Source organism: Oryza brachyantha, chromosome 5 (genome assembly GCF_000231095.2).
Source record: "Oryza brachyantha chromosome 5, ObraRS2, whole genome shotgun sequence".
Taxonomy (NCBI): Eukaryota; Viridiplantae; Streptophyta; class Magnoliopsida; order Poales; family Poaceae; genus Oryza; species Oryza brachyantha.
The window spans coordinates 16039986-16058527 of record NC_023167.2 but is presented as its reverse complement, the minus strand read 5'-3'; the positions used below and the strand labels follow the sequence as shown (position 1 = coordinate 16058527).

The following is an 18542-nucleotide window of genomic DNA, read 5'->3' as shown; positions in this document are numbered from 1 at the left end:
TCCCCCTAAATTTTTTTAGTCCCTGTCATATCGAATGTTTAGATACTAATTAGAAGTATAAAATATAGATTATTAATAAACTATTTCGCGATACGAATCTATTGAGGCTAATTAGTCCATGATTAGCGAATGTGATGCTCCAGTAAACATTTGCTAATGTGAATTAATTAGACTTAAAAAATTGTCTAATGAAATAGCCTTTATTTATGTAATTAGTTTTGTTATCAGTCTATATTTAATATTTCTAATTAACGTCCAAACATCCAATGTGACAAAGGAAAAAAAAATACTGATCCAAATAGCCTCTTAATAATATTGGACCCTAAAAATTTTGTACTGAGAATAACATTATATATAGACCTAGCATCATAATACTACGTACTATACTGTAAACAAAGATTTGCCTTTGCTGCCATTGGCTGACTCTACAGTCTACACGCCATGGTTGCCGCCGCGGGGCTTTCATACGAACATGTGCAGGTCTCTTCTGTTAAGAGAGTTTCTCAATTCATATGTACGTAACATGATTGGATAACATTCTAAAAAAGGCCTGTGACGTTTTAAACGCCGATTGGTGGGATTTAGAAAAGGGCCATGGACGTAAACACACAGATGAATTTAATAGTCTATGGTTAAAATTATATAATCCAACTAATTCATAGATTTTTTTTCCCAGTTTTACGTGGGAGTTTATATTAAACAATGGCTAGATTTTTAAAACACTCTACGCGCTCGATTTTCATAAAAGATAGGGAGGGGGGCGAAGAGGGGAGAAAGAATAAGAATGGTGGTGGAGGAACAAGAAAGTAAATAGCCTCGCTCTACTTTATATCTAAATCTGCTACTGATATAATATATTTAAATCGGTACATACATATATAGATAGATAAATAGACATACCACTTAAAAGTTATTCCAATAGTTTCTCTAAATTTAATAATTTTACTGGACAAGTTTTTCTTTTTTAAAACACAGTATAGGTAGGCACTCAGAGCAGGTATAATAGCAGACTATAAGTCAGCTATAAATATATTTTAGGGAGATAAGAGAGAAGAGCAGCTTCTATAGTCAGCTGCATCACGAACTTCAAGACACAATGTGTATATAACAGGTAAGATAAGATAGTAAATGATTTTGTAGATAACTATTGTATGAATTGACTATGAATGATTTAAAGTTAATAGTTGGCTATCAAACTTGCTCTTACAACACTCATTCCATACACGCTATCTATCTATCTATCTATTATAATATAAAGATAGCCCGAAAAGGAGGCTCCACGTTCGCTCTGGAGGCTAGAAATTACCACGTTAATCGAAGAAAAATATGCATCATTAGATCATGGTGGATCCAGATTATAACGGTGTATATTGATATGTAAGAAGTAAAATCTATTATCTATATACCTCTCGTAAAATCGAAAAGTCCACCAAACAGTCCGGAACTGGAGGATTTGAGTTCGATTCCAACTAGAAGCAACGCAGAACATTACTAATTTTTGCCATCATGCTAGCTAACATGGTCCGGGGCAGACTAATAATTAATTAAAATTTATATTTAAGTCTTAATTTAAAGTGTTGTTTTCTATATTTTTATTATGAAATATATCAAACAATAGATTGCAAATTTAAATAAATTCTCAAATTAAATCATCAAGAATCCATGTACAGATACAATTTATACATATTTTAATTCTGATTAAGAAATAAAATTTAAAAGTGGAGAGCAACAAACTATTATGTTCTTAAAACGATAAAACACGGTAGCTCTAAAAGGTCTGGAAATTCCTATTTTTATTGGAGAAATAAAAGTATACTAAATATTGCCAATAATTCAATATTATAAGATATTTTAGTTATAACTAGATTCATAAGTAGATCGATAAATATATTTTATAAATGTGTCCAAATTCATCAGTATCCATATGAATCTTTTAATAACCACAGTATCCTATAACATGAAGTAGTTCTAATATTAACTATAAAGGGTTTGCCATCTACGTCACACAAATATGAAAATTAAGTGAACAATAAATAAAACAAAAACGAGGCAATCTGTACACTTTAATGAAAGAAAAGGAGAAAAACTACACCATTAGATTATAATAGATATATTTTAGCGGTTGAGATTTAATGAAAACTATATAAAGTTTTGATTCGGTTTTCTCCTTTCTAATTTGGAAAGTTATATAACTTGACTCGGACACCCCTAAAACTTTTGAGCATAGCAATAAAATCTGACAAGTGGACATTTACCATCATGACAACATAGCCTAATCAAAAGCAAGCTGTGAAATTTAACTGTCCAGACGAGGCAAAGGCTAAAGTCATGTCTATATAGTAATAGAGATCATTAATGTACATGTTTGCTCTGGAGATATAAAAAGATAAATATGAGTAAAATATACAAATAGAATCATTCTATTTGTAAGCATGTAGATGTAGAATAGATAAACAAAACTCACGTATACGTATATTAGTCTGTTATCATTTCGTTTATCAGATAAATATGAGTAAAACATACAAATAGATCTCACATGTAGCTATGAATGTGACACATCATAGCAAGATTAATATGTTTAAAGAATCAATACAAATAGATAAAATATTCAATAGAATTATACTGAAATAGGCAATGCCGTGCATTGTTTCTAGTGAATCATAAATCTACGAGAAATTTTTTAATTCAAAACCAGCTACCGAATTTCAATATAGACATAAGCGCAGGACGCAGGGTCGGCCGTCACCGGAGTTCGATGCCGGAAACAGAAGCGCCGCCGTTGATCGGCGTTTCCCGAGCGGCTGCGGCCGTCGCTGGGCCGCCGCCGCCGCCGATCCCACGTCCCGCGGATACGAACGCCGGCGCGGAGGGCGCCGGCAGGGTGACCGAGCGGCTGTTGAGCATGACGACGACCGCCGCCATGCCGGGCCGGAGCTGCGGGTCCTCCTGCACGCAGAGCAGCCCCACGTGGATGCACCGCAGCAGCTCCTGCGGCCGGCGGCCGGCGGCGGGGCAGCCGTCCAGGTCCAGCAGCTGCGCGGCGGCCCCGCGGCTCCAGTGCCTCCAGACCTGTACACGCGAGCGCGACGCCGTCGGTCGAGCAGAGTTAGGCTCTTGTGACGCGTGATCTTAAAGATGGATTTGTGCGTGGGGGAGGGATTACGAATGCCAGGAGATCCTCGGAGCCATGGATGCAGGTGTTGCGGCGGCCGGCGACGATCTCCAGGAGGAGCACGCCGTAGCTGAAGACGTCGGATTTGGCAGAGAAGATGCCGTGCAGGGCGTATTCCGGCGCCATGTATCCACTGAACAAGATATAGTAATTTAGTAGCATTCAAGTTTAAAAAGTATAAAGGGATTAAAGAACACACCCCTCAAAAAAAAAGAACAAAAAAAAAACTGAGCAAACTGAATAGCCCGGCACAAAAAAAGGTCAAAAATATATATTTTTTAGTTTCTTGTTGTATGTTACATTTTATAGTTAAAAAAATTTACTTAATACTAGCCTCTAACTCGGGCATTACACATTGTAGTGTTATTGGTGTCATAACTATGTTAAATCTATTGATGTTATTTTTGAAATATTGTGGCTTGGATTAATAGACAGTCCATTTAAATTGCAGCTTTCTCAATTATTAGTTTTAAAATATATTTTAGTGGTTTAGATTAAATAAGAGTCCGCGCCAGTTACAACTTCTTACTATTAACTTCAAATTCAAAGTTAAATTAATAATATATTAAATTCTGAATTCAAGATGAACATCATTTCATAATTATTAATTCCGAATTCTTAAAGTATGACTATATTTTAGACAAACCTAAAAGAAATAAAATGTGGTGTGGTGTGATGTCATGTCATTCATGTGAATGTATCAGCCAGAATAATGTACAAGTATTTATGAATGAAGAACTGCAGGGAGCAAACACTTACTAGGTTCCAGCAATCCTGCTTGTGTTTGCTACGCTGGCTTCCATGTTAAATAACTTTGCAAGGCCAAAGTCTGATATCTTGGGGTTCATGTCTGCATCTAACAAGATGTTGCTGGCTTTAAGATCACGGTGGATGATCTTGAGCCTTGAATCTTCGTGAAGATAAAGAAGCCCTCGTCCAATCCCTTCGATGATCCTGAATCTTTGCTCCCAGGTAAGCTCTTGCTGCCTTGCAGGATCTGCATTTTCTCCATGTAAATTGTGTTGATTATATCAATAAAGAAGAGTATTCAAAATTGAATTTGACGTAGGCTAGAACGAAGTACCGAAAAGGATCGTGTCGAGGCTTTTGTTGCAGAGGAACTCATAGACAAGGATCTTCTCCTGTTCTTCGATGCAGCATCCTAGCAGCCTTACCAGATTCTTGTGCTGAAGCTTTGCAACCAAAACTGTCTCATTCTTCATCTCCAATTGTCCTTGATGGGAAGTAGCTGACAATCTCTTCACTGCAATCTCCTGACCATTTTGCAGTGTACCCTGAACACAACAACATCAGAATCGATTCTTTGAAGGAATGCAGATCACATTGCTTCCATAACTGAATGTCTGAATCTTTGAGCTACTTCATTGGCTAATTATAACTGAACTTGTGACTTGTCAGGCTCCAGAAATAACTTACTTTGTATACTGGCCCAAATCCACCTTCTCCGAGCTTATTTTCTTCTGAAAAGTTATCAGTGGCAGCTCTTAGAGTACTTAAATCGTACAAGAGTGATTCCGAGCTTCTCATTTCGTCTTCATCACCAAGATCTGTTCATAGGAAAACACTGAAGAGTTAAGCTCGGAAATTTCACCACTACGGCCGCGTTCGTTGTGAGGGTTGAGGGTTGGTAAGTTAACTTACCTGACACGGAAAACGTAGTAATAGATTAATATATAATTAATTAATTATTAATTATTAAAAAATATAAAATAGATTAATAAGAAACTTTTTTATAGAAAATTTTTGCAAAAAATACACCGTTTAGCGGTTCGGAAAGTGTGCGTGTGGAAAACGAGAGAGGTAAGTTAACTTACATGGGGCATCGAACGCGGCCTACATCTTCTTCAGGAAAGAAAAAACAACTGTAATTGGTTCAAGCATTAAGAACTTACTGACACTACCAATCAGCACATGCTCATGTGGTTTTCTGTTCTTCTTGCACAAATAAAGAGCAGTTAACAGCAGTATCACCACTAGTAACAACGCAACTGCCGCAGTAACTGGGATAATGACAGCCTTACTGACTGTGTGATTACTTCCTGCATCAACATGTTTTACCATTGTCAATAGACAGAAATTCAGAGCACAAATAATTCAGTCATTGGTCCAAGTTCCAACTCTGCGCTACTTTCTGTTGCAGCTTGCAAGAATCTATGGATGCAAATTGTCACTCTGTTCTGTCCGCCCAACACGGTTGAATGGAAAATTCAAAAAGAGAGGGAAAGAAATGACAACAGCATCACAGAAGCCACTTGCAAGAAGAATTCAGAGTTCATTATTCAGAAAGAAAGTTGCGACCAGCTAGGACTCTACTCGCTATAAACGCGTACGAGAAAGAGACGACCTTGACCTACCGGTGCTTTCGCTGCCATTGACTCCGGTGGGCGTCGTCGCCGGCGGTGGTGCCGGCGAAGGCGACATTGCTGCCTTGGCGGCCTGCATGTCGAAGAAAGGGTATACCTCGAACCGGATGGAGCAGCTCCTCCCGATGACCTGGCCACCCTGCTTCCCGTCGCAGCATCTCGGGATGTTGGAGACGGCGCCGACGAGGCAGCGGTAGCAGTCGCCGCCGGCGAGGTCGCGGGTGCACTGGGCCATGCCGTAGATCTTGGTGAAGGGCGGGAGGTCAGCCTCGCCGGCCGCGAACATCCGCGGGGACGCGTGCGCCGCCGCGTCAGTGATGTTGCTCATCAGCTTGCCCAGCAGCGCCTTGAACTGCTCCGGCTCCGTCGTGTTCTGCGGGTTCCACAGGAAGTACAGCGGCCTGTCGTCGGAGGCGGCGAAGAAGCTCTCGTTGGAGTGCCGCAGGATGCAGGCGTCGTAGAAGATCACGGCGGATTTCTGGCCGGGGCACGTCTTGGCGATGTCCCGCGCCGAGTCGTCGAGGCAGGCGCGGCAGGCGGGCTGGCCGACGACGTCCGCGCGGCACTGGGCGAGGCCGTACGCCCTGCCCTCCGGCGAGGCGCCGGTGACGTTCTCCGCGAACCCGGACGAAGACGCGGCGGCGGGGAGGGAGGCCAGGAGGGCGTCGAGGCTAGCCTCGAAGGCGCCGCCGCGGCTGTAGTTGGTGTTGCTCGGGCAGTCCGTGTACACCGGGCCGGCGTTGGCCGTGGTGGCGATCAGGACGAGGGAGTAGCACAGGAGAGGAGGAAGGCGAGGGGCTGGGAGGAGCAGACGAATCAGGGCGTGCTCGGGCCTGTCTCGCCGTCGTCGCGGGCGGCACGGTGGCGGCAGCGCCGACGCCATTGTCGCAGGGGTGGGTGGCGGCGTCGCGCTGCCTCGTCGCCGGAGGGAGGCAGCAAAGCTAGCTAAGCTAGCCAGGTATCGATGCCGCGTGCTCTTTTCGAGAAGCGAGAAAACTACAGATTTAGGTCCTGTTTAGTTCTCAATTTTTTTAAAAAATATCGCATCGAATTTTTAGACATCTAAATAAAGTTTTTAAATATAGATAAACCAAAAAACTAATTATATAGTTATAGAAAAAATCTTGAGACGAATCTTTTGAGCCTAATTGGTCCATGATTAGCCATAAATGCTACAGTAACCAATATGTGCTAATGACGGATTAATTAGACTCAAAAGATTCGTCTCGCGATTTCTATGCTAGCCGTGAAATTCGTTTTTTTATTCGTGTATAAAAACCCCTTCCAATATCCGATCAAACATTTGATGTGACACTTTTTCCAAACATTTTCTCAATCTAAAGATCAGCTCAGCTTAGTATAGATGCAATATACAAGTAGGAGTAGCAAGCAATTCTGGTTTGACGAGGGTGGTAGCAAGGTAGCTTTAGTCCACGGAAATGTCGGGGCCGTTTGACCTGTACGAGCCAAAAATACTGGTATGGATCACTCTTTGTCGCAGGTTTAGTCGTTTATTTATTAAAAATTATGTAAACACGTAAAAGTTGAATTTATAATTAAATATATTTGTCAGTGAAGTCATCCGTAACAAAATAAATGATAATCATATATTTTTTTTTAATTACAATGAATAGTTAAACATGTGCCAAAAAATCAAAGACAGTGTAAAATACGGAGGTAGTATGTTGTTTTTGGTTCGATGGATAAAATATAATACTACATTCGTTCTAAGCATTTTTAGATTTTTATAGCATATTATAAGCATTACTGCATATAATCATTCGCTTTATTAAAATTACGTTTAATAATTCGCTTTATTAAAAATGTATACAATTATTTTAAAATGCAGATTATCAGTTCAGGGCCCAGGCCATAAAGCCCACAAGGGTGGGCCTTGCATCTAGCCCAGATAGAGATCAAATCATCACCTTAAATTTGGGCTTCATCAGTCTACTGCTTTCTGAAAAATTCTCGCCTTTGCGGCGGCGGCTTCGTCGGATTCCCACCGGCGGCGGCGCACCGCGACCACAACGGCGGCGCATACCCGGAGTGTCGCGGCTGCTGCTGCCGCTGCCGCCCGGCGCGCTCTACCGCTGGTTTGCACCGCCGCAGACGGGAGACGCGTCCAGGTGCAGAGTAGTAGAGAACGGAGCGAATCTGCAAGGTTTCCTCCGTTTCTTCAGGCAGTAAGTTCGCGGATTTTTACTCGTCGCGATTTTCTATTTGTTTCACCCGAATGCCTTTGATTTTTTTTACAGCGTATGTTTTTTTTCATTTATACTATGCTTTATTTTTTTCTCTTTTAGGGAAAATGGCGCCACAGTAATTTACATTCGCCTGCCTATGTGCTTACTGCTTAGTAAAAAAAAAAACGAATTCTTCGGTTTCCATGCCCAACGTTTGAATATTCGTCTTATTTAAAAAAAATTTAGAAAATTAGAAAAAAAATTAGTCACACGTAAAGTACTATTCATGATTCATCATCTAATAAAAATAAAAATATCAATCGCAAAAAAATTTAAATAAGACGAAGAGTCAAAAATTGAAAATAAAAAAATGAAAAATTGGTTTATTTTAGGACGGAGGGAGTAGTTAGGTTGTCTAGAATATTACTAATACATTTTCCATGGCAGTAAAATTCGCAATAGCTTTCTTCTCGAGATAATAATAGGTGTTTCACTCAGATATGTTGACTGATCACCAGAACTTACTCCGGTGTCTTGTACAGTTAAATTGCCGAAGGAAACAAGCAGTCAATTTCCTCAATGTTATGCACAATGTTCTTCCATGCTGAACTCAGGTTAAAAGGAATCCAAGCTTGGGAATTTCCTGGAAAGACCAACGAAGGGAGACCTGTTTGAAAGAGAAAGGCACAGCTGCTGCAGGACTGCAGCTTAGCTACAGTCTCAGAAATAATCATGTGTGTATCAATATCACATCCTTTCTCTTGTGATTAGTCCAACCATGGTCCATGGCTGCCAGGTATGAATGGAAGATTTTGAAAAGAACCATTCAGAATCTCTCTTTCCACCAGATAGCATTGATTAAGTTCGGTGTGTCTGCATATTTGATGAAGGTGCGAGCTTTACGTGGCAATCCTTGAAGAAAAATAAAAACATGTATGGTTGATGAAGGCGTGCGATTTTTTTTTCCTTCTATGGGTGATACGAAGGTGCGTGATTTCTCCTGGTTTCGTCTTGATGTGCGGTGTTTCACACTTTGATAGTGTAATCCCTTTTCTTAATGTCTACTAGGTAGCTTAGCTTGTTTGACACGTGCTATTCCTGAGAGTTTCGAGTTCTTTAGCAGCAGTCAAGGAAGGACGACGAATTATCCTGCTTTGATTATAATTTTACTTTAGCTGAAGTATTAGATTTTACAAACTTATTATAACACAAATTTATCAAAATTTTAGAAGTTTAACCAAATATAGTCCTAAACAACAATTTTTTTTTATTTTTGACTGGAATGAGTACTGTTCTATTTACATACACAGTTTATGACTCCATGGTGGAGAGCCCTAGGCCTCACCTTTTCGCTTCTACAAGCCAAGATTTAAATTTTTAACCTTAATTTTAAGTGTGAAGTTAATTTTGAGATTTTTTTAATCATGATTTATTTTTCAGTCTTAGGTTTTATATCAATAACACGCATATAAAAGTTTTATCTAGAAATTATTTTTTGTTTGGAAATATGACATACATTCACCCACTAGGGTTAAACAAAAAGAATTTTATCAGAAATAAAAAAAATATTTTTTGAACCATTTCGGGTACATCATTATTTATGTACATTCTGTGTGCATGTACATTTTACAAGTACAGCACACATTGTTTACAAACAACACAAGTGCCCCCAGAGAGGCGAACTGTTGGGCTTAAGCCCAGCTTTTGAACTACCACGGCAAATCTAGGCGAACCGATACGGTACTAAAGTACACGCAGCGCACGTATGTACACTCTCGCGACTCGTGATCGCGTACAGTTGGGCCGAAATGTTATGGCCCAATGAAACCAAGCCCATCTGATATTAGAACTTCCAACGGTGGAGCTAATACTCTGGGCCCATTATTTTGGGCCTTGGTGACGGCCCAATTAGGTCTAATTTGGTCTTATTCTCCCAATTAGCTGAGCACCTGCATGTTGTCAAAGAAAAAAAAGGCTTTTGAATTTTTTTTATGATCTCTCCACACTTGATAGGATGTTGGATCTTTTTCAAGGCAAGGTGACATGAACAATATCAGTTTTCCATTCTAGGTTCCTCTGAACGCAACAAACTGTGGAGGAATCACAGGAACATTTGCATCGATTCCTGTGAGCAAAACAAGAGGCTAGAAAGAACGCACTACGGGTCAGTGACAACCGTGTCGATGTCAACACATTTGCTGTGTGGACGTGAAATCCAGAGAGAACTCAGAGCGCGAAGCCGGGAGAAGTAGTCGCTGACTAAGAGCAGCGCCCTTGCAGATTGCCGGGTGGTCAGCACACGCTGCATTTGCTGAAGACTCTGCAGCCGCAGATCATCAGCCTGCAAATCAGCAAATGGATTAGTGAGTGAAACGCACAGCTATGCCATTGTTCATGTGAACCGAGTAGGGCATATTTGCAAACGAAAAATAATTTGTGAATGACAATCTTATATAAGTATTCTTAGCGATCTAAAAGTTAAGGCTGGAAAATAAACTTTGATAAAATAAACTCAAAACAACTCCATTTAAAGATGAAAATTCAAATTTTAACTTATAAGCATAAGCGAAAAGATGGGAGGGTAGGCAAGCAGCAGTTGCAGAAATCACTACCTGCTGCAGCAAGCTTTCCATGGTGCCGATCTTTCTCAGTGCCGCAGCCGTGTGATCTGCGGCATTACCAGAAGAACCTGCACCTGCTCGGCCAAGCTGGGATGCAATGGTTTCCGCAAGCGAATGCTGTATTATTTCCATCCGTTGAGAGAGAGCTTCTTCTGCCTCTTGGGAGGATTGCTGCCGGTTGCATAGGCTGGCAAGCTGCTGCTCAGTAAGTGGCTCTAGTTGATTTGCAAGCAACTGCAGCAAGAGCATAAGTGTAAGAAAGTTGAACAGCTAGTTGATTTCTCACCGAGCTTGAGAGGACGAGGAGACCTTAAGAAGCTCTGATGGTCGGAATCCACCCAACCAAAGGAAGCACCTCTCAAGAGGGGTCCTCCAGGTTCCTGATAGTACATGGAGAGCATCTGCCTTGGCTGCTACACCCTTGAGCCTGAAAAATTCTTCATTGTGCACCATGATGGTATTTACAATGCTCTGAAGATCATCATCACCAGCATGAGAGTGGACTGCAGCCCTCAGCTCATTTATCAGCTTGTTCTGCTCACCCAGCCAGCGCGTATACTCCATGTTAAAAATCAGAGCTCCTAGAATTTAAAGATAATGCAACAATGGTGATAAAAGCATAAGGGAAAAAAATGCTAAGGACAACAGACAGCCGACAACCAACAATTCTTGCATTACAAAGGAACTCATGCAAAAACTTAGCATAATCGGAAATACAGGGGTGCTTCTTAAAGATCAAACTGCATACTGCAACCTAACTATTTTAGAGGATAGCTCATTACCATTTTCACTCGTTGAACGACACTGGTCATCGGATGTTGAAATGATAATACCCTGGACAGTAAGAAGGGAAAGATCAAATAATCAGTGACTAGTATGTTCTGAAGATAGAAAGGTGAAGCACATACCTGTTGACGAGCGTGCTGAAGTTCCTGCTCCAATTGATTAAGTTTCAGCCTGCTATTCTCAAGCTGTTGGACATATGCCTGGGGAGAAAAGGATAAATATGTCATGAGTTACAGAGCAATCCTTGTGAACAGTCTAAGTTGCATACGCACAAGGGAAAGGTTAATGGAATGCCCATACAACAGGTTTGGCTCATGAACATACCTTCTTTCTTAAACGGCTTTTCCTAGCAGCTTCACGATTTTGGGCAAGACGACGTAGAGTCTGTCAAAATGAGGATATTTGTAACAGATGAATCATGAACCAATGCATTGAAGGTGTAGTGATCAGATACCTTTTGACCTAATTTGCCCTTTGATTTGTCACTAGAGTCAGAAGCTATTGGGTTAGGGAGATGCCCTTGTTCAAACTGATGAGTGGATGAGATCAGTAAACATATATGCAAATGGCAACAGTCTATTGCAAAGGATGAAAGGTAACAGGTTGTCAACGTCTAACATGATACCACATCAGATTTTGACAAAACATGTAAATTGAACATATTAAATACCATTCGGATATTCTTGTCAATGTCTGGATCTGTTGATGCATCTGTCCCAGGGCTTGCATAAACCATATTAAACTCTTCCTGGATATGAATATTACATGCACTCAATAGTTAATGCTATTGTTTCCTTTTGCTTTGCTGTTTACTGAGATCCGGAGGCAGATGCTGCAGCAGTTTTACAACTGAAGGAACAGACTGCAGTGGACAGAAAACATATGCATCATTCACCCAGATGACAGCACAAAATTGGCTTCAGATTGAAACGAGGAAAAAAAAAACAGCCAAGCTGCTGATTCAACTTAAATTCAGTTAAACAATGTACCTCCACGGTTTATCATGAGAAAAAACATAGAAATTACGAAGAACACACATGTCATACTGAAAAACTGAACCTCTTTTGGCCAACATAAGTTGAAAACTAAGTTGTATGGAAACCATGCTACTGCTTAACAAAACAGATAGTAAACAGAGAACACATCAGCATGCTTGCCTTCACCAAAATAAGAGGCTCACATTCCCTTCTCCTCTGTGCATCTGAAAAAGAGTTTGTTCACCACTTCACTACACCCTAGCAGAACACAATGGACAGAAGCCAACGATGCAACAGGGCCTAATTTATCAGAACCATATCTTCTGGAATAATCCCATCACAAGAAGGGCTCACACACACATTTGTACTGCCAAAATTGTAGCAGATATATCCTGAGCTAGGCCAGTTCGGTGTATCCACACCCAACACGCACTCAGCGAGCCAATTGATTTGGCACATCACTGATGGATGCAGCGTAGCTATCATCTGTGCCTGAAACTCTGAATCCTGATTGTTTGTGCTCGGAGCACAGGAGAGCGCAAGTGGTGTATCTCGGCGTTAATGTCTAATCACCAGAGTGGAATGTGGGCGGCAGGATTGGGGGACCATTCTGACCAGGCCCGACGAATCAATCGAAAAGATCTTTGGGTTTCGTGCGCCTAACCGTGGTTTACCTGAGGCTGAGCTGAGATTGGAGGTCTCGAGAAATCCGGGTTGAAAAGCTGACAGGAGGAGGAGCCCGCCGCCGTCGGCGACGCGATGTGGCCCGCCGCGGCTGCGCCGGGCGGGCGATCCACCATCGCCACCTCAGCTCTTTGCTGGGGCGCGCGGCGCAGCAACAGAAACGCCATGCGATGCGCGACTGGGATGGTCAGGCCTCCCGGCGGCGCTAGCCGGGGAGGTTTACCCAATCCTGGCAGGCGGCGGCGGCGGCGGCGGCATTTGATCGAACAGATGGCGGGCGCGGAGAGAGGTAGAGATCAGAGAGGTAGTTTTGGGATAACGGTGATCATCAGCAACCGTCCATCTTTCCTATCATCTGACGAAAGGTAAAGATTAAATTCCATCAGAACATCTATCTCATACTCTATTTTTAGATGTCAGACAGAGAACATGAAATTATTTTAGATGATACTCTATTTTTAGATGTCAGATAGAGAAAGTTTTAAATGATAGAGTACTCTCGGGGAAAGGTTTGGTGTAATGTGATCATGGACATTTGATCATTTTTGGCCATTGCCTTTTTTTTGGTGGGGAGGGGGGAGGGGGGATAAAAGTTGGTTTGTTTCTTTTTTGGTTTGCTGCGTCTTGACATGCAATTAAGCCAATAATTTTTTCAAGCCAAACTATATTAAGCTACAAGCACCGAATAAATGACGCTTTATTGAGATTTGGTTGTAACCCAAACACACCCATAATGCCAACTTCATATTGTTTTTTATATCAATCGTGAAAAAATTTAATTAAAGATGAACAACATGGGAGTGTTATCCAGTTGAGAGGGCACTTATGAGAATATACACAAAGTTTCTTTTACAAAAGAGTGATACCAGAAAATAGACGATGTTGTTGTTTTTTTTATCAACGTTTGATCATTTTTTTATTTAAAACTTTTATATAAATTTATAAAAATATAAGTTATAAATCAAATAGTAATAAATCCAACAACAACAAAATAAATTATAATTGTGTAATTTTTTATTACAAAATGATCAAACACATACACATGTCAAATAAATATGTTCTGTTATTTATTGAAATGCAAGAGAGTATTGGTGTTCCCGAAATTAATATTGGCGTAACTTATTCTTCTCTTATTCTCAAACCACATATAAAAGCTGATTGGCGATGGCAATTACTACGTCCGTCGCAATATAAACGCATTTTTTTTAGATTTGTGTCCAACGCTAGCTAGTTCGTCCTATTTGAAAAAAAAAATTTAAAAAAACTAAAGGAATAACCACACATAAAATATTATTTATGTTTTATCATCTAATAATAATAAAATACTAATCATAATTTTTTAATAGACAAATAATTAAACGTTGAATATAAATAGTGTAATTTTCTAAAAAATAGTTTTAAGAAAAATCCCTGCACAAAAACTACCAACCTCTCTGTTCTCGTGGTGGCACGTTGCAGCGCCTGAACAGGAGCAGAGATGGCATCGAGTCGAGGTGGTGCTCCATCTAAGGTATTCTCGTAGCTACCAATCCGATGATTGTCTGCTCCTTTTTAAAATAGTCGGACAGTATATTTGTAAATGATAAATAATTTATAGATAAAATTTGTGTACATCTATTCGTATCGATCTATAAAATAAAACTCGATAAAAAATCAAAATCAACTTTAAATTAAAAATTAATTTTAGCTTATAAGTATAAAAGAAACGAAAGAAAAAAGTGCAAGCCGCGTATGGTGCCTTCATCCCCTGCAAAGGCCAAGTCATCGGAAAAATCATCTGAGTGACTTCGCTATACCGATATAATATATTTGGGTAGAGGTTTTAGATTATTGTTTTTACCCCCCAAAATAAGGCTAGTCCTGCCCCTGGGTTACGACGCCACCATTGGCATCATTTTAAGCTCTCGAGAGGGCATCCACTAATTAACTTCTCGTCTATTGTATGCTATCTAAAAATTATAAAAAAATTTTGTGAAGATAAATTAATATGTAATACATCGCTACACAAACATGTGTAAGTTAAAGTATGACTTCTGCAATCCATAAAAAACAATAAATTAAACTGTGAATATTAAACACATACTCGCAATCGTATATTTGTTACTTTTGCTATGGATCGTTGCATGTTTGTATAGTTATATATCACATATTAATCTATCTTAATAATTCTTTTTATATTTTTATGACTATTTAAATAGCATGTAATAGACGATAGCATGTAATAGACGAGTGAACGTCCCCTCGAGAGCTTAAAACAATTTTCCATCTCAAGCGAGCTCTAAACAAGCTTAACAGTTTATAAAGTTTATTGTTTTTTAAAATTATTAGAGCAAATATGTTATTCATATGGATACTTTAGCATCATATATTTATTTTATTTTATTTTTCATCTTTTATTCCGTGTTTAACTAAAATTATGCATACAACCATCTGAATGAATGAATGATAACGAGCCGGGATATTAAACAATCGAACTTGATAATTTATTATGCAGTGTCAAAGAAATTAGCTACAAAAGGTGAAGCGATCGTGCTGAGTTCATGCCAGGATTGGGCAGGACCGAAGCATCAGTTATTTTTCTCTCTTGAGCAAAAGCGCGGGAACCGAAGGCGGAGCACCGAGCCGTTACCCTTCCCGCCATTTCCTCCCCGCCTTCCCTTTAACGCACCCAACCAGCCCCCCGGAATCGCCAACGCCACCGCCATCGGCCCGCGATTCGACCTCTCGCCGTACAAATCGCGCCCTCCGATCCCCTCCCCGCCTCTTGGTCTCGGCGTCCTCCCCGACGAGGCCGCGCGCGCGTCCTCCCCCTCGCCGCCGGCGCCGGCCATGGGCAACTGCTGCCCGGGCTCCTCCGCGGCGGAGCCCGAGCCGGCGGCGTACTCCGGCTCCTCCCGCCCCGCCGGCAGCGCCACCGTCCCGCCGCCGGCGACGCTGGCTCCCTCCGCCGCGCCGGCGCCGGCGAAGCCGCCCGCGCCCATCGGCCCCGTCCTCGGCCGGCCCATGGAGGACGTGAAGAGCATCTACACCGTGGGGAAGGAGCTCGGCCGGGGCCAGTTCGGCGTCACGTCGCTGTGCACCCACAAGGCGACGGGGCAGCGGTTCGCGTGCAAGACGATCAGCAAGCGGAAGCTGTCGACCAAGGAGGACGTGGAGGACGTCCGGCGGGAGGTGCAGATCATGTACCACCTCGCCGGGCAGCCCGGGGTGGTGGAGCTCAAGGGCGCCTACGAGGACAAGCACGCCGTCCACCTCGTCATGGAGCTCTGCGCCGGCGGCGAGCTCTTCGACCGGATCATCGCCAAGGGCCACTACACCGAGCGCGCCGCCGCGTCGCTCCTCCGCACCATCGTCGAGATCATCCACACCTGCCACTCCATGGGCGTCATCCACCGCGACCTCAAGCCGGAGAACTTCCTCCTCCTCAGCAAGGACGAGCACGCCCCTCTCAAGGCCACCGACTTTGGCCTCTCCGTCTTCTTCAAAGAAGGTCTCTACTTCCCTCCCGATCACTACACTACTCCTAAATGCCGCCCTCCTCGAAGCTCACCAATGGCGTTCCCACGCAGGGGAGGTGTTCAGGGACATCGTCGGAAGCGCGTACTACATCGCGCCGGAGGTGTTGAAGAGGAGCTACGGCCCGGAGGCGGACATCTGGAGCGTCGGCGTGATGCTCTACATCCTGCTCTGTGGAGTCCCTCCCTTCTGGGCAGGCAAGCTGCTCGTCGCCATGATTTTTTGTCTGAGCAGAACGGTTGACGATTCTGCCTGCATTTGCCTGAAAACGATTGACGATGAGCAAAAGTTTCGCCGGGACAGAGTCGGAGCACGGCATCTTCAACTCCATCCTGCGAGGGCAGGTCGACTTCACCAGCGACCCGTGGCCGCGCATCTCCCATGGCGCCAAAGACCTTGTCAGGAGGATGCTCCATTCTGACCCCAGGCAGAGGATTTCTCCGTATGACGTGCTCAGTGAGTGCCTCCTCCACTTCCACTGAACATTGCAAAAAAATTTCAATTTTCATCACCTTGCGTACGTTTTGCACATGAATGAGAACTGAATGCTGTTTCTTTCAGTATAAAGAATGATTTTTGCTTCTAATTTTCTCTTCAGATCATCCATGGATCAAGGAAGATGGCGAGGCGCCCGACACGCCTCTCGACAACGCTGTTCTTGGCAGGCTCAAGCAGTTCAGAGCCATGAACCAGTTCAAGAAGGCTGCTCTAAGGGTGAGTAATGTTCATTGTTCAGTCAGTCTAGAAACAGATGATACAAAAAGGAAAAAAAAATCATGATTTCCATAATAATAATGTTCATGTGCAGGTTATCGCCGGATGCTTGTCGGAGGAGGAGATCAGAGGTCTGAAGGAGATGTTCAAGAGCATGGACTCCGACAACAGCGGCACGATCACCGTCGACGAGCTGAGGAAAGGGCTGGCCAAGAAGGGAACCAAGCTCAGCGAAGCTGAAGTCCAGCAGCTCATGGAAGCTGTAAGGAAAAAAAAAATTCCCACTTTGAGCTGATTACATTCAAAATTTCAGACTGACAAAATGTCTCTGAAAACTCAAACGAACAAAAAAAAACAGGCCGATGCAGACGGTAACGGGACGATCGATTACGAGGAGTTCATCACCGCGACAATGCACATGAACAGGATGGACAGGGAGGAGCACCTCTACACCGCGTTCCAGTACTTCGACAAGGACAACAGCGGGTACATTTTCCCGGGACTTTTTTTACCATTCCTACGAACCATCATAAGTTATCAAAAATTTTAGTATAAAATTTTGGTAACTTGAGATACTAAACTTTTACGCATGACGCTGTTCACAGGTACATCACGATCGAGGAGCTTGAGCAAGCGCTGCGAGAGAAAGGGTTGCTGGACGGCAGGGACATCAAGGACATCATATCCGAAGTCGACGCCGACAACGTAGGGACGCAAACACTCTCTTTCTGCTTCATCCTTCTTTCTGCTTCATCCTGGTTTCTGCCATTGCTGAATTTGGAGATCTTTCGTGAGTGCAGGACGGAAGGATCAACTACACCGAGTTCGTGGCCATGATGAGGAAAGGGGACCCGGAGGCGAACCCCAAGAAGCGGCGGGACGTCGTGCTGTAGGCAGCTAGAGGCGAGTCCGATCGAGCTCGAGCAGCGGCCATGGCTGGCAGGGATTCGGATTCGGGTGGACGGAGAATGCATGCACGCACGGCGGTTCAGAGGCATGGATTTCTTGAAAGGTGGCCGGCGATCGAGAAGACGGCAGGCGCACGAGACAAGCGTTTCGCATCATATCGCATGGGCGATCCTGTACATCAACGATGTGAATCGGGTGCTGCGTGCTCTTGTGTCAGCTCAGCTGTATAATAGAAACTGTTCATACCCTTTTACTGAAGATGCGTTGTAAACTCTGGTTTGTCTAATTGGGCTACAAGACACAGGTTAAAGGATTTTGAGATTGATGTACATATTTTCGACCATGGTGTGAATTAAGGAGCAGATTTCGAAGGCAGCACTGCATGTGCTCATGAAGAAATAAGGTAGCAGTGAAATATGGAATTAGCTGATTTTAATTTTATGATTACTATTTAATAGTGTAAAGGATATAATTATCTACTACGAAGTTAAAAATAAAAAAAATAAGGTAATGAACTTTATGAGCAATTTTACGGTCTTTAAGAAGTCACCATGAGGTACAAAATTTCAGTGTAAAATTTTAGTACCTTTTGT

At 42.5% G+C, this 18542-nt stretch overlaps 3 protein-coding genes and 1 long non-coding RNA gene across 5 annotated transcripts; 2 read left to right on the top strand and 2 right to left on the bottom strand.

Moving 5' to 3' along the window:
* Positions 1–2742: 2742 nt before the first annotated feature.
* Positions 2743–6439, bottom strand: LOC102708722 (cysteine-rich receptor-like protein kinase 15). Its single transcript, XM_015837157.2, has 7 exons — positions 5563–6439; positions 5086–5232; positions 4610–4740; positions 4257–4467; positions 3932–4169; positions 3164–3305; positions 2743–3069 (listed from the first exon to the last, which is right to left on the bottom strand). The coding sequence occupies exons 1-7, from the start codon at positions 6437–6439 to the stop codon at positions 2743–2745; spliced, it is 2073 nt and encodes a 690-aa protein (XP_015692643.2).
* A 1107-nt stretch (positions 6440–7546) lies between these two features.
* Positions 7547–8945, top strand: LOC107304302. The gene is made up of 3 exons (XR_001550387.1): positions 7547–7742; positions 8285–8538; positions 8633–8945. It is a non-coding gene; the product is annotated as an uncharacterized LOC107304302 (long non-coding RNA).
* A 358-nt stretch (positions 8946–9303) lies between these two features.
* LOC102708443 (transcription factor HBP-1b(c38)-like) lies at positions 9304–12940 on the bottom strand. Of its 2 annotated transcripts, none has more exons than XM_015837724.2 (9): positions 12801–12940; positions 11820–12011; positions 11604–11678; positions 11474–11533; positions 11272–11349; positions 11146–11197; positions 10650–10944; positions 10355–10550; positions 9304–10083 (listed from the first exon to the last, which is right to left on the bottom strand). In XM_015837724.2, the coding sequence occupies exons 2-9, from the start codon at positions 11883–11885 to the stop codon at positions 9901–9903; spliced, it is 1005 nt and encodes a 334-aa protein (XP_015693210.1). In that variant the 5' UTR covers positions 11886–12011; positions 12801–12940; the 3' UTR covers positions 9304–9900. The 2 variants fall into 2 exon arrangements, with proteins under 2 accessions (XP_015693210.1, XP_006655440.1); XM_006655377.3 differs by having other exon boundaries at positions 10355–10597; positions 10673–10944.
* Positions 12941–15562: 2622 nt separating this feature from the next.
* LOC102708159 (calcium-dependent protein kinase 14) lies at positions 15563–18324 on the top strand. Its single transcript, XM_006655376.3, has 8 exons — positions 15563–16300; positions 16380–16523; positions 16630–16782; positions 16925–17040; positions 17135–17302; positions 17399–17526; positions 17646–17745; positions 17841–18324. The coding sequence occupies exons 1-8, from the start codon at positions 15640–15642 to the stop codon at positions 17931–17933; spliced, it is 1563 nt and encodes a 520-aa protein (XP_006655439.3). The 5' UTR covers positions 15563–15639; the 3' UTR covers positions 17934–18324.
* Positions 18325–18542: the final 218 nt, after the last annotated feature.

Coding starts and splice junctions, on each gene's coding strand:
- LOC102708443 (XM_006655377.3), bottom strand. CDS start 11,885: ATGGTTTATGCAAGCCCTGGGACAGATGCATCAACAGATCCAGACATT. Junction 11,679..11,819: donor TTGACAAGAATATCCGAATG/GTATTTAATATG, acceptor TCCACTCATCAG/TTTGAACAAGGGCATCTCCC. Junction 10,598..10,672: donor GACCATCAGAGCTTCTTAAG/GTCTCCTCGTCC, acceptor CTCTTGCTGCAG/TTGCTTGCAAATCAACTAGA.
- LOC102708159 (XM_006655376.3), top strand. CDS start 15,640: ATGGGCAACTGCTGCCCGGGCTCCTCCGCGGCGGAGCCCGAGCCGGCG. Junction 17,527..17,645: donor TTCGACAAGGACAACAGCGG/GTACATTTTCCC, acceptor CGCTGTTCACAG/GTACATCACGATCGAGGAGC. Junction 17,746..17,840: donor CCGAAGTCGACGCCGACAAC/GTAGGGACGCAA, acceptor TCGTGAGTGCAG/GACGGAAGGATCAACTACAC.
- LOC102708722 (XM_015837157.2), bottom strand. CDS start 6,439: ATGGCGTCGGCGCTGCCGCCACCGTGCCGCCCGCGACGACGGCGAGAC. Junction 3,306..3,931: donor AGCAGGATTGCTGGAACCTA/GTAAGTGTTTGC, acceptor TATCTTGTTCAG/TGGATACATGGCGCCGGAAT. Junction 3,070..3,163: donor CCGAGGATCTCCTGGCATTC/GTAATCCCTCCC, acceptor TCGCGTGTACAG/GTCTGGAGGCACTGGAGCCG.